General features: G+C 33.2%; 1 protein-coding gene across 16 annotated transcripts; it reads left to right on the top strand.

Moving 5' to 3' along the window:
- Positions 1-2,312: 2,312 nt before the first annotated feature.
- On the top strand, positions 2,313-11,029 carry LOC100787182 (phosphoribosylaminoimidazole carboxylase, chloroplastic). Of its 16 annotated transcripts, none has more exons than XM_006589127.3 (19): positions 2,313-2,454; positions 2,562-2,673; positions 3,689-3,820; positions 4,061-4,373; positions 4,544-4,759; positions 4,837-4,948; positions 5,147-5,209; positions 5,304-5,442; positions 5,649-5,704; positions 6,204-6,277; positions 6,448-6,595; positions 6,730-6,903; positions 7,260-7,347; positions 7,697-7,813; positions 9,152-9,249; positions 9,338-9,455; positions 9,534-9,628; positions 10,398-10,504; positions 10,622-11,029. In XM_006589127.3, exons 4-19 carry the CDS (start codon positions 4,174-4,176, stop codon positions 10,716-10,718), a joined length of 1,902 nt encoding a protein of 633 aa, XP_006589190.1. In that variant the 5' UTR covers positions 2,313-2,454; positions 2,562-2,673; positions 3,689-3,820; positions 4,061-4,173; the 3' UTR covers positions 10,719-11,029. The 16 variants fall into 16 exon arrangements, with proteins under 16 accessions (XP_006589190.1, XP_040861692.1, XP_040861689.1 ...); XM_041005758.1 differs by having other exon boundaries at positions 4,113-4,373; XM_041005755.1 differs by having other exon boundaries at positions 3,689-3,742.
- The last annotated feature ends 2,463 nt before the right edge of the window (positions 11,030-13,492 follow it).

Genomic DNA, 13,492 nt, shown 5'->3' on the forward strand with positions numbered 1-13,492 from the left:
TTAATATTGTGTGATGTGTATATGATTCATGACGTGCGACATGTTGCTTTGGAATTATGACATTGTGATTGAGATTGAGTGTATCTGATAAATTGAGTATGTATTGAATTGTAATATACATGTATATTGAAATGTTGTATGAATTGGGTTATGTGTTATGAACTATACAATCATACGACTATAAGACCCTTTAAGGGCGACGAGTTAATACACGATGAGTATTATGATGGGAACCATTGTGGGGACCCAACGAGTTTAATCACAAGCGCAACGAGATAAAATTATTTTGAGAACAATTGAGGAGTCGTGTGTTTTGTACAGTTCATAAATAAAGTCTGCGTGATAAAATGTTTTCTGGGTTGGACCTGAATCAGGAGGGAGAGGCACTGATGAACTCTTCGGAGTGTAGGCCTTGGGGGTAAATACACTCGGTTTGAATGTTTCTTGAAACCTATGCTGATTCCATATGGTTGAAGCATTCTCGCTAAACAGAGTAACCCTGACTGATCTCCCTATGATTTTACCTAGTGAGAATGACCTAACATACCAGTGTGTGGTTTATCTTGTCATGTACTCCTAGGTGCCCAACGAGGTTTTTCATTAACATGATACTGCATTGCATATAGGATTGAGTCTTAGTACATTTGTTGCATAACGCCTGTGTATTGATCGATATTGATTGGTTGAGTGATATTGTGTTTAATTCTTGAGTACATGAATAATGTGAGAATGAGTGAGACGTGTAGTGTTGAGATGTGATGTCACGCGATAAGTGGTGAAATGACGTGAGTTGTGTTTAAATAAGTTGTATTTTATTTATATGATATGTATATATATATTATTTTGTTTCTCTCTATTAGTTAAGGATGTGATATTCACTCCCTATGTGTTGTTTGTGTTTGGATCCTGTGATGATCTCAAACTTTGTGTTTGTAGGAGGAGATGGTTAGGTGGATGACTATAGAGAACTTCATGCTAGAGGACACTGAAACACAATACTCTGATAGGATATGACATTGAGGCATATAGGTTTCTATATTAATTGCATGAAGTCTTGGACGATCTTGTTTTGAGCCGAGATGATTTTATTATTTCTTTGGGCACATTCTATTATGATGTTAGAAAGATGAATGTGAATCTTTTACCCCTTTGAAATACTTTTATTTAAATGTGTTTCAAAAAATTTTAATTAATTCTACGTTCTTATTCCTTTTATTATTAATACATATATGTGTGAGGTAGAGAGTGTCACATTAACTACTCGAGGGTGTAATAGGTTTCAATTGTTGGGTTGTTCAAACATTAAGACAGAAATTGAACTAGGTTCAAAATGTCATGGAACAATTCAGTCCATATTTGATGTGGGCATTCCATAATTGAGAGGACCTTTCTGTAATACAAAAAGATCGGGAAGGATGCACTATTAGTTACAAAATGCAAAACAAATAATTGTTGACAACATCTAAATAATAAACTCACCTCAATATGAGTTTTGATATGTCAATAGGATATGATAATTTTCTTAAACTTTTTCATATCCTTTTGAGAAGAAATTGAGTCAAGAAACATTATAAGGTGGGTCTCTTATTATGTTTGTTTGGTGTGATTAGAATATGATAAAATAATTATCCGTCTTATCATGTTGTAATAAATTGTTTGTTACATTAATTGAATCATGATGTGATAATTTTGTCTTATCTTTAATGTTATTATGTTAGTTCAATGTATTTCTTATATTTCTTTTTTTTTTAAATATATATATTTTTAATTTAATTTAGTTTAACTATTTTTTTTGCTATTTTAAATTGAGCTCATATATATATATATATATATATATATATATATATATATATATATATATATATATATATATATATATATCAATATTTTTAGCGCTTATATCTTTTAAGAGAAAAATAATTATACACTCATATTGTAAAAAGTTTTATATATTAATCTAATCATAACCCATCATGTAAAATAAGTTTATTAACCTTTAAAAAATAATGCATAGACATTAAACTCATATTTTAATTTATCCTTTTCATCATTATTTTTAAAATTGAATTTGATTTTGTTAAAAATATACATTAAAAATATTTATCTATAAAAATTTCAGTTATAAAAAAATATTTATCATGTATATTACAAATTCTAAATTCTAAAATACTAGTCTCATTATAGTTAACAAAAGTTATTTTAAAAAAGAATGAATCATAAAAAAAAGACGTGAATTACAATGTTTTCCGAATATTTTTTAATGAATCAGGGACGTTAAATAATTAAATAATAAGATTCTTATTTATTATTTACGATGAAACAAGTGAACACAGCTAAGAGGCAGAGCTACCACCACATTAACGTTGTTTGAGGACACCAAAAGCTTGGCGGGAAGGGACGGAATCGTTGTTTTTGTTGCCAAGCTCTCAAGTTGAGCCACGCATCATTCTAAAGGTAAAATAATAGAAATAGTATATATATTTCTTTGTTGGAAAATATTTTTGACGAGCTGAGAAAAGGTTATTTAAAAAGAAAATGTTGTATTCTGCTGCGACTGCAAGTGATAAACTCCCAATATAATTGGAACCGGTCACCAAACGGTGTCGTCGTTGCCCATCACCAACCACCTTACGTCCTTCAGTCCCTAATCGCCGACGACCGCTGCCCCTGCAGGTACTTCGCCGGAGATTCTCTCCGGCTTCACCTTCTCGTCTAAAGCTTTTTTAATTTTAAAAAAGAAACTAAAAGCTATTTTTAAAGGTAGTAATCAAAATGCCCTAATTTTTTTTTTGGGGAAGGAATCCCTTTTCAGGTTTCTCTCTAAGCCAAGTGGGTTTTTGGTTTGTGTAGTTTAGATATATGAAAAATGGTGTTTGAGGCAGGTGTTTGAGGCAAAAACTATGGTTTGATTAATAAAAACTCGTTTTCATCACAGGAGCAACTCTACTCTTCTTGTGCCAAGTAAGAAAAGTTGGGTTGGGGTAGGTTGCTTCAGTTTGAGATCAACGTTATGTTATTTTAGATTTAAGCAGTTTACTTAGTAATCCTATTGAAACACTGTATACTAGGAAGTGAGAAACTGGGCTTTTACCTTTGGATTTGACTCATCTAATGTGAGTGTAGTGGAGTGGAGTTTATTAATAATCACAACAGATGAGATTGTAACTAACTTCAGAGTTTGTTGTGTATGCGTTTGATTTTATCACAACTCTCAACTGTTGTAACTTGTAAGTGCACTTTATCTTCTGAAGTACACTTTCTCATCCTTAAATGAGCCAAATCCATGTCTTTGATTGGTATTAGTTTAATTTCTTTTCTCAATCTAGTGATGAAGTCAAGTGTGGTTTATTAGATATGTTTTATGTATAGAAACTACAAAGGAACATATTACAGCAGGAAGTTGGATGATTGAGTTACTAGTTCCCCACCCAGTCTCAATGATAAAAGGAATGGCTTTACTTGGAGAACATGTTGTCTTAGTATTTATAGGGCTTATATGATTGCTGCAACAAACAGCTTGAACTCATAGCTCTCATTTATAGTCTCTAATAAGATAGAAGTTTGCAAGGTCTTAGCCTCCCTCTTTTTGGGTACATATATGTAGCTGTTGTTATTTTGTTTAATTATAATGTCGCTCTGTACTTCAGGCTCCACTGATAGGGTTCTGAAGCCTTCCCCTTGTTTGCAGATACACCTAATGCAGTTCATGAGATAACAATAGTAACATTCTTCATTCCAATCAGTTACGTGTCTCCCTCCCACCTCTTCTGTGTTTATATTCCTACAGCCATTGCTTAGCCTTGGCCTACTACTTATTTAGGTAGTAGAAGCAGATCCTGTTAGTAAATCTTAAATTTGCGTGGTATCATAAAGGAAATTTATATGTATTGGCTTGCCTAAAAACTAAAAGCTCTTTGTATTTGAAAATGGAATTTTCTCTTTTATATCTGCTATCATTGTAAGCAGTAGCAAATAAAGTTGAAACTTAACAATCCTGTTTAGTTAGAACTTAGAAAGAGAATATAATTTTATTATTATTTTGGAATGAATCACTTTTCAGCTTTCCCTCTAAGCCAAATGGGTTTTTGGTTTGTGTTATATATATGAAAAAGTCAGCTCAAGACAAGGCACACAGACAAGGAAGGTGTTTGTGACAAAAACTAAGGTTTGAATATGCTTCACAGTGCACGCCTAGTCTTTTCAGGGCACACCTCCATCTCAGCTTTTGCCTTCAGACCTTCTAATCCCTCTATTAAGACAACCTCTTCACTCGGTTTCTACATGGAACAGTCTCCTCCTTTAAAGCTAAAACAGTGTGACCAACCCCATCTTGCTTGTCAAGCAACAACACAGGATGATGCAGTTTCTCTAAGGTTATTTTTTGCATTTTTATTTTTGGCGCTTGTTTTCTAGTTGTAGGGGTTTTGACCCTTTTCTCAGCTTTCTTCAACTTAGGAAGATAAATGTAAAATTTCTGGTCATTAGAAGTGTCTGAACCTGAAAATCTCATGAAAAGCCCAAAATTTGGTATTGGTGTGTGCAGGAATGATGAGTCACCTGTTCATGGACTAACTGAAGTGGTTGTTGGGGTTCTGGGAGGAGGGCAACTTGGTCGAATGATATGTCAAGCTGCTTCTCAGATGGCCATTAAAGTCATGGTTTTGGATCCACAGGAGAATTGCCCTGCTAGTTCCCTTTCTTATGATCATATGGTTGGAAGCTTTGATGACAGCACTACAGTGGAGGAATTTGCCAAGAGGTTCAATTTTTTGTGCAATTGATGTTGTTTTGAATTTGTCATTTTCTATGTGACTTACTGGAAAGTATGATGTTCAGATGTGGAGTATTGACTGTTGAAATTGAACATGTCGATGTTGATACATTGGAAAAACTTGAGAAACAAGGAGTTGACTGTCAGCCCAAAGCCTCTACAGTAAGAATTATTCAGGTGATTATTTTTCTGGTTTTCGCATGTGTTATTAATTGAGAAAATGAATAACTAGATATTTCCACCTTATGCACAAAGCCTGCCCATTGTAGTAGGATAATTTTCACCTTACATAGACTTGATAATTTCAATATTTTTAAAGATAAGAGTAATGCTATCTGATTGGTTTCCTTGACTTGACTATTCAACATATTATAGGATAAGTATCAGCAAAAGGTTCACTTCTCCCAGCATGGCATTCCACTTCCTGAATTTATGAAGGTTTGTACTGTTTATCTTGGTTATAATAGTATTTGAAAATTGAAAATTCTTCTTTAGGATACGAATTGAGGATAAGTGAATATGTTTTGAACAGATAGATGATCACGAAGGTGCTAAGAAAGTAGGGGAACTCTTTGGCTATCCTCTTATGATCAAGAGTAGGAGATTAGCTTATGACGGGCGAGGAAATTTTGTTGTCAAAAGTGAAGAGGAACTTCCTTCTGCTGTGGATGGTAATTGGTTTTTTTATCTGGTGTATTTTTGTTTTCTTTTCTCAATAAAGGGAAAACAGGGAAAAACTCATCTTTGAATTCATACTTGTCCTTCATTTGCCAAAAGAAAAAAGTAAAACATCTCCCTGCCTATTTGATATGCGCACACTTTTTCATGTTTCACACTTCTTCTTGTACCCCCCCCCCCCCCCCCCCTGATTTTGCAGCTCTTGGAGGATTTGGTCGTGGTTTATATGCTGAAAAATGGGCACCTTTTGTCAAGGTAAAGTCTATATATTTTTGCTGCTGATAGTGTTTTTTATTCCATGATTCACTAATTGTTGGGAGGCAATACTGCTGGTGCTAAGCTAACAAATCTTGAGTTTTTGTATATTGTGGTCAATTTATTAAGTTCTATGGATCTGAAAGGATTCTTTCTGTTATTGGCTATGGTTATTGATCAGATAATAATGCCCTCTTCTTTTATTTTTCAATAATAATCTCTACTGTATTTACCTTTGATAACTGTTTTCCTTTCATGAATGTAAATTATTCCCAATGCCATAATATGCTTGCTTCACTTGCAAAATTCTCTTACTATTAAATCTCCTCCCTTTCAAAGAATTATATTATACTTCATAGTGCTTTCATGCAATTTACTTATCTAAAACATGTCTTTCAATTGTTCAAAAAATGTCTTTTATTTCTTAAAACTTCCCAATTTTGTCATGTTATTTATGAGTTTATGGACCTTACATATTTTTCTCCCAAAATAATGACAGGAGCTAGCAGTTATTGTGGCGAGAGGAAGAGACAATTCAATTTCATGCTATCCTGTTGTTGAAACTATACACAGGTAACTTGCAGAACACATACATTCTATTAATTTGAAAGATTTTAAATAAAGAGTTCCCACAGATTAAATTCAAAACCTCGGTTATGGTAATCTCACTATTGACTATTCTGATCAGCAATGTACCATTTCAGCTTCCTTATATACTACTTAAGATTTATGTTTTGTTCTAGGGACAACATATGTCACATAGTTAAGGCTCCGGCTAATGTGAAATGGAAGACTAGGGAGCTTGCCACTGAAGTTGCTTTCAATGCTGTTAACTCTCTAGAAGGTGCTGGTGTGTTTGCAGTTGAATTGTTCTTGACTAAGGATGGGCAGGTTCTGACTTTTTTCTTCATCAACTCTGGATATGCTTCAATGTTTTTTTTTCTTGACTGCTGTATTGAGTTCTTTTTACAAGTAAATTTGTTTGTTAATCCCCTGATAGTGACCATGCCTGTGTTTCTTCACAGATTTTATTAAATGAAGTGGCGCCTAGACCTCACAATAGTGGGCATCACACAATTGAATCTTGCTATACCTCACAATATGAGCAACATTTGCGGGCTGTTGTTGGTCTTCCACTTGGTGATCCATCACTGAAAACTCCAGCTGCTATCATGTACAATATATTAGGTGAAGAAGAGGTACTATCAGCATAGAGTATTTCCCCATTTTCCATTCCTTTCACCTTCTTTGTCATTAATCTGAAAAAAAAGTCTGGTTTTCTCCTATACGTGTTGAGGTGATGCTATTATTATTATTATTATGATTATTATTATTATTATTATTATTATTATTTCTGCTGTCATGAACCTGAAAAATAATGATTGACTTTTTTTCGTGTTATATATTTGGTTCATAGTTGGATGATGGTTATGCAATTAAAGGCTGCTGTCTGCTGAGTGCTCCCTTTAATTCATTTACTTGATTTGAGAAGATCGTTCTATTTAGTTACCATTGTTTCATACTCTAGTCTGTTAAATTTGCTAAATGATTTTAGGGGGATATTGGTTTTCAATTAGCTCATCAATTGATCAAAAGGGCATTGACCATCCCTGGGGCTACTGTTCATTGGTATGATAAGCCAGGTAAACTTCTAGCTAAGCAGCAATTTTGGTTGATTACTCCCCTCTTGTTTGAGCGAGCCCTGGTGCAGCGGTAAAGTTGTGCCTTGGTGACTTGTTGGTCATGGATTCGAATCCGGAAACAGCCTCTTTGCATATGCAAGGGTAAGGCTGCGTACAATATCCCTCCCCCATACCTTCGCATAGCGAAGAGCCTCTGGGCAATGGGGTACGAAGTTTTTTACTCCCCTCTTGTGTGTTGTTTAATCACTTGTATTTTTTTAAAAGGCATTTAATCACTTGTATTTTTTTTAAAGGCATTTATTTAATCACTTATACGACTAGTAAATAACACATCATGACAATTTGTCAGAAATGAGAAAGCAACGGAAGATGGGCCATATAACCATTGTTGGGCCTTCCCTTAGCAATATTGAAAGCAATCTTGCTGTAGTGGTGGAAGGGAAAAGATTAGATGACAAGACTGCAGGTTAGTGACAAAGACTTTATTCCCTTATAGTTTATCTTTGTAGTTATTTATCTTATGGTGCTAGACCATTGAAGGAAGATGGTTTTCACAGTCAACTCCATTTAATATCTTAATCGACTCATGTAGTAATGATAATTGCACATGTACAATGAGTAGTTCATAGCTACATTACTGCTTTAGTTAGACTAAGGATATGAGTAATATTTGAAGCATCTATCAGTTTACGAAGCACGAACACTCTTCTTGCTTTAGATGTTGTAGTGGAAGACATGCTTCTAACATACCTCCCCAACACCTATGTGACATTGTTGGACACTTCTTACTAGGCATCCTATTAAATTTATATTTTGTTGACTTGGACACTTGAGCAAACACCTCCGTACAGCCAAACACTTCAAGACACTGGTATTTTAAAAAAATCAATTCTTTTTAACATTCAGAGAGGTCAGCTTAAATTGTATAGAATATTGAAAATAATGAGTTGTTTTTCTTTTTGGTGAGGCTCATTATCTTAAGAAGTTGAATATGAATTATGAAATCTTGATTATCAAATCAGATCTTTGGTCACACACACTTGAGTGTGCGCCACACATGCACCCGCACACATTTGTGTCCTGTATTTTGGACATTAGCTATGTTGGAGTGTCCAGTGTCTGTGTTGGAGTTTGTGTTTCTTATCAATTTGTAGTTATGCCAATTCTTCCACTAGTCAATCAAAATAAGCACTACCTGTCCAACCAAATAAGTTTTCGTTTTCTTAACTGCCATCTTTTTTTAAAAGAAAATATATCTTTTTATTGCAGAAAATAGGTTGATTACTTTTTTTTTTATTGAACTTTGCCCCCTTCTGTCTTATTAAAGCAAAATTAGTCTTTTTGCATATAGTTGTGTTTTTTTCTTCACTTTTTTAGTCATTTGGTATTCTGACATTTTTCTTTTTGATTTTCTAGCCTATGAGGAAACATTATTATGTCTTATTATCTTAGTGAAACTTTCCTAAGGAAATCTTACAAATTTGAATGTTACCTGCATTTTGTTATGACTCTGGTGAGACAAATTACTTGTTTCTTCCTCATATTTCACTAAAAAGTTGTTAGTGGCTAATGAACAAAGAATAAAATAAGATTATCAAAAAAACATTATTTTTATTATTATTATGTCTCATCCTTATATTGCTTTCAGTCATCCTTTCTTTGTTTTGGTATCTACTCTTTGACGAAGATCGGAAACTACCGTTAACCATTCTCTTATAATTAAGAAAACTGGAGAGGAGCTGTATTTGAAGTTAAAATTTTGTTATTCTCACACTTTATACTTTGTTTTGTTTTATAATTGTAGTTGCTCCATGTGTGGGGATCATAATGGGTTCTGATTCAGATCTACCTGTTATGAAAAGTGCCGCTGAAATCTTGGAGATGTTTGGTGTGCCTCACGAGGTAAAATTGTTCTAATTACCCTGAGGTGGTTTGTTGTGTATGAAGTTGTTTATCCTTAAATATAATGTATATATGTATCAAATTTCAGGTAAGAATAGTTTCAGCTCACAGGACTCCAGAATTGATGTTTTCTTATGCCTCATCTGCTCATGAACGAGGCATACAAGTCATTATTGCTGGTGCTGGTGGTGCAGCTCACTTGCCTGGTAAATTATTTAAATTTTGCTTTATATAATTATCCTTAGGTAGTGCCTTTTTGCCATTAATTAAGCCTCAAATCTCAGGTATGGTTGCTGCTCTTACTCCCTTGCCTGTTATTGGCGTTCCTGTGCGTGCTTCTACCTTGGATGGGATTGATTCACTCTTGTCAATTGTCCAGGTAAGTTGGTTCAGTCTTGTTGGTGCTAGAGTTTGTTTCCTTTTGTCCATCTTCAAAGTTTACCCTTGTTTTGCCTTGCTTTATATCTGTTTTGAGTAACCTGATATGAATTAACCAAAGAAGTGGAATCATTGCCAAATTCAGTGTCAGTGAACCAGAGTCACCAAATATCAATTAAACAGTAAAAAATGCAAGAGAGGTATGGAAGATGTATTATTCATGAAATGAGGGAATTACTGTGGAAGAGTATTCCTAATGAGTAAGGCCAGAGAGAGGCTCCTACAGGGAGCTACTGCTCTCTATCCACAACCAACACAATCTCCCACACCCACAGCTTATATGTTAACCAAAAACAGTTACTCTCCTCTCTCTCTCTACCACACAGCACCCCACCTCACACCTTCCTGACTTTCCTTTTTCATCTCCTAGTGTAAACCTTCCAAACCTTGGGTCCATGTAACAATTGTTGGACCAGTCAACCAGATGATCCTTTGGGCTTTATAAATTGGTTTAGGCTCTAACAGCCAGTGACTGCATCAATTGGGTAGGGCTTAGGAAATAGTGTTTGGCTCAGGTTTTTGAGTTTCTTTTAAGAAAAGAAAAAAGTTGAGTCAAAAAGAAGGGAATATATATATATATATATATATATATATATATATATATATATATATATATAATGAACAAAAGCTCAAAATTAGAGGTAAAAAAGATTGAACCAAACACTACCATAGTCTTTTCTTTCTAACAAATACATTTGTTTGCTGTGCAGATGCCGAGAGGTGTCCCCGTTGCCACTGTTGCAGTTAATAATGCAACTAATGCTGGATTACTGGCGGTGAGGATGTTGGGTGTTGCCAATGATGATCTTCTGTCAAGGTTCCCCTTCCCCCTCGTCCTTTCTGTATATTTGTGATATAAAATTTGTTCATTGAAGTAAAGTTTAATAAAAGAAATTGAAACATTATCTCACTTTCCATTTACAATATTGGGCAGGATGAGTCGATATCAAGAGGACCAAAAGGAAAGCGTATTGGACAAAGGAGATAAGTTAGAAAAACATGGTTGGAAATCCTACTTAAACAATAGTTAATTATCCCCATTAATTTGGTGGTTATTTTGTAGGCTCGTTTCTCATTTTTGGTCAACTACAAATTTTGATAGAAAAGATTTCACATGGATGGTGTATAGACCCAGGGTATCAATAAGTAGGTTAAGAATAATTCGAGCTATATGTTCTGTTACCTATATCAACAGGTTTTCTATTTTCTATTGCTAACTTATAGCAAGAGAGGAAAAATGTGTAATCTGGCAGAAAAGCCTTGTATTCACATTGATATTGACTGTTATCAAAATAAGTCCCTGTCAGTGTCGTGGGATCGATTTGACCAGCTGGAAAGCAAATGATGAGCCAAAATGCACAACTTGTATTTTATTTGGTTGCTAGATTAAGTTTAGAACAAATTTTGGTTTTATATTTTCCTTTTGATCCACAATGTTGGTTTTATGAATCATAACTTTCATTGTGTATTGATGTTTGGACATACTGAAAATGTTAATCTTCCGGTTATTATTTGACTTGGATTTTATTTTTCCTTCTCATTTTCAAAGTTGCTAGCTTTCTCTAGCTTGGGTAGTGCTTGGTTACATGTACATTGTAGTGCGTTGTCCACTGACACTGAGCAAGAGCCATTCTGGCAAATGTTTTGGCATACTTTATAAAGCGATTGAATTGACTTTATTTTCGCCGCTGATTCAAACATAGATTTCCAGCATCAACGGATGGGATCACTCGGCTATGCAGTTTCGCTGCTTGTTGATGTAATTATTGTTTCAGTTTTTTTGCTTTTTTTAGAAGATTGATTCAGTTAAGATTCTGAAAAGTGGAACACTTAGATATTTTATGAACATTCGTTAGTATTAAATGAGAAAAAAAATACCCTTAAACATTGGCCTGACTAATAACGGGTATCCATGTGCTTTTAGGGTAACGAATCCAGCAAGTGTTGAAGAGTTTATATAAAATTTACGTAGACTTGTAAAAATAATTGTAATCTTTTTATAGAATTAGTGTCATGCTCTACTCAAATCCTACCTGTTATCATCCTAATGCAGAGTGTGTGTGAATGAATAGAAGAAAAAGTAAGAAGGGAGTGGCTGAGTATAACGTGCACAAATGGACAAAACGTCTCTCCCTGATACTTTTCAAACCCCAAAAGAATAAAAATCATACCCCCCCAACCTCACTCAACCTCTCTTTTTATCCCGAAAATATCGGTGCCTCCAAATATAATGTAGAAAAAGATAAAAATAAATTTTTTATTTTATTTCATGGAATCCATACTTTTTATACTCTAATTTAAAAATTTATTTTCATTTCTCTCTCCTCTATTTCTCACCTTTAAACTAAACACACCCTTAGTCATTACCAATTAAAATACTTCATCCTTATTTATTTTGTTTTATTTGTTTTTTATTTAATTTTTAAATTGGGTCACAAACCCATAACAATATGACTTATGTTTTTCTATATTAAGTAGCAAAAGAACTTTTTATGAATTTATTTTTTTACTATTTATTGTTATTTTCTTTATATATATATATATATGTTATCCAAACAAAATTTCTTGTTGCCATTATTTAATTGACATTTTCATCACCCGTCAGTGAAACCAAAGCAGCGTCTAGGAGAAAGATTGAAATTGTACAATGTTGATTTCTTTTATTTAGCTGACCATTGAAGGGTTTTTTTTCTTTTCAAATTATAACATTTAATTTTATCACTGCATCTCAATAGTGATGTCTAACAAAAAAAAATTCATTGATTCTTTAACCATTGTTTTTAAGACGTACAAACAATTGAAAATAAGATTATTGTTGTTATAGTTAACATCACGTGTACAATGGAGCGATGTTAAATTGTTAATTTCCACATCAAATATTAGAAAGAAGCAAAAAGTACTACTGTGAGTAGCTTCTACATTTATGGACGTGAATGTATAACCAAACACGCGCTACTGTGAGATCAGACAATTACTTTATCTTTTTTCATCTCGCAGGAACAGAATGATTTGGTCTGGTTGATTTAGTCATGGTCGTAGGGTCAATGGCGAAGACTTAAGCGTGATAACGTAGCATGACGACAAAGAAATATAACGATGTTAATTCATCTGAATAAACTTTTCAACTATGACTTGTTGCAAACAAATTTAAGGGTGTTTGATTTAAAATATATATGTACAGGTTTTGCGCCTTAATTTGCTCACAAACTTCAAAACGTTTATCTAATCCCAGACTACTATCAACAACATCATGTAAGGGTAAAACAATTAAACCAAAGTTTTAGATTCACCAATAAAAAGCTTATATTTATTCGAAAAAAACGTCATATAGGTTAATAAAAAGACTCAATATATAATTTTCCCATTTAAAATAAAATATTTTTCTTATTTTAATATAACCATAAATTTTAATTATACATGATTAAAAGAGAATCCATAAATTTTTCTTGGTGAGGAAAAAAATAATTCATAATATTTTTGAGAAAAAAATATCACAAGCTTTTACATAATTTACATAATGTCATGAGAAAAAAATTTCAAAATACTTATATTTTTATAAATTATAATTACTCTTTACACATTTTCTTATTTTTTAAATGTCGAATATTTTTTCATTGTTAATATTATTAAAAATTAGAAAGATAAAATGATAAAATTTTAATTTATTATCTCTTTTATCTCTTCAAACTTTTATATATTTGTTTAAAATTCTTATGGGAAAACTACTTTTTTTATGAGAACAAAAATAAAAGTTGTTAAATATTTTGCTAAAAAAATCTTGTGAGGACAATTATTCCCACACCTA

This window comes from Glycine max, chromosome 10 (genome assembly GCF_000004515.6).
Source record: "Glycine max cultivar Williams 82 chromosome 10, Glycine_max_v4.0, whole genome shotgun sequence".
Classification (NCBI taxonomy): Eukaryota; Viridiplantae; Streptophyta; class Magnoliopsida; order Fabales; family Fabaceae; genus Glycine; species Glycine max.

Excerpts from the sequence above, each read along its gene's own strand:
- LOC100787182 (XM_041005757.1), top strand. The coding sequence starts at position 4,174 with ATGCTTCACAGTGCACGCCTAGTCTTTTCAGGGCACACCTCCATCTCA. Across the intron at positions 9,629-10,397 it reads CACTCTTGTCAATTGTCCAG|ATGCCGAGAGGTGTCCCCGT; the intron begins GTAAGTTGGTTC and ends TTTGCTGTGCAG. Across the intron at positions 10,505-10,621 it reads AATGATGATCTTCTGTCAAG|GATGAGTCGATATCAAGAGG; the intron begins GTTCCCCTTCCC and ends AATATTGGGCAG.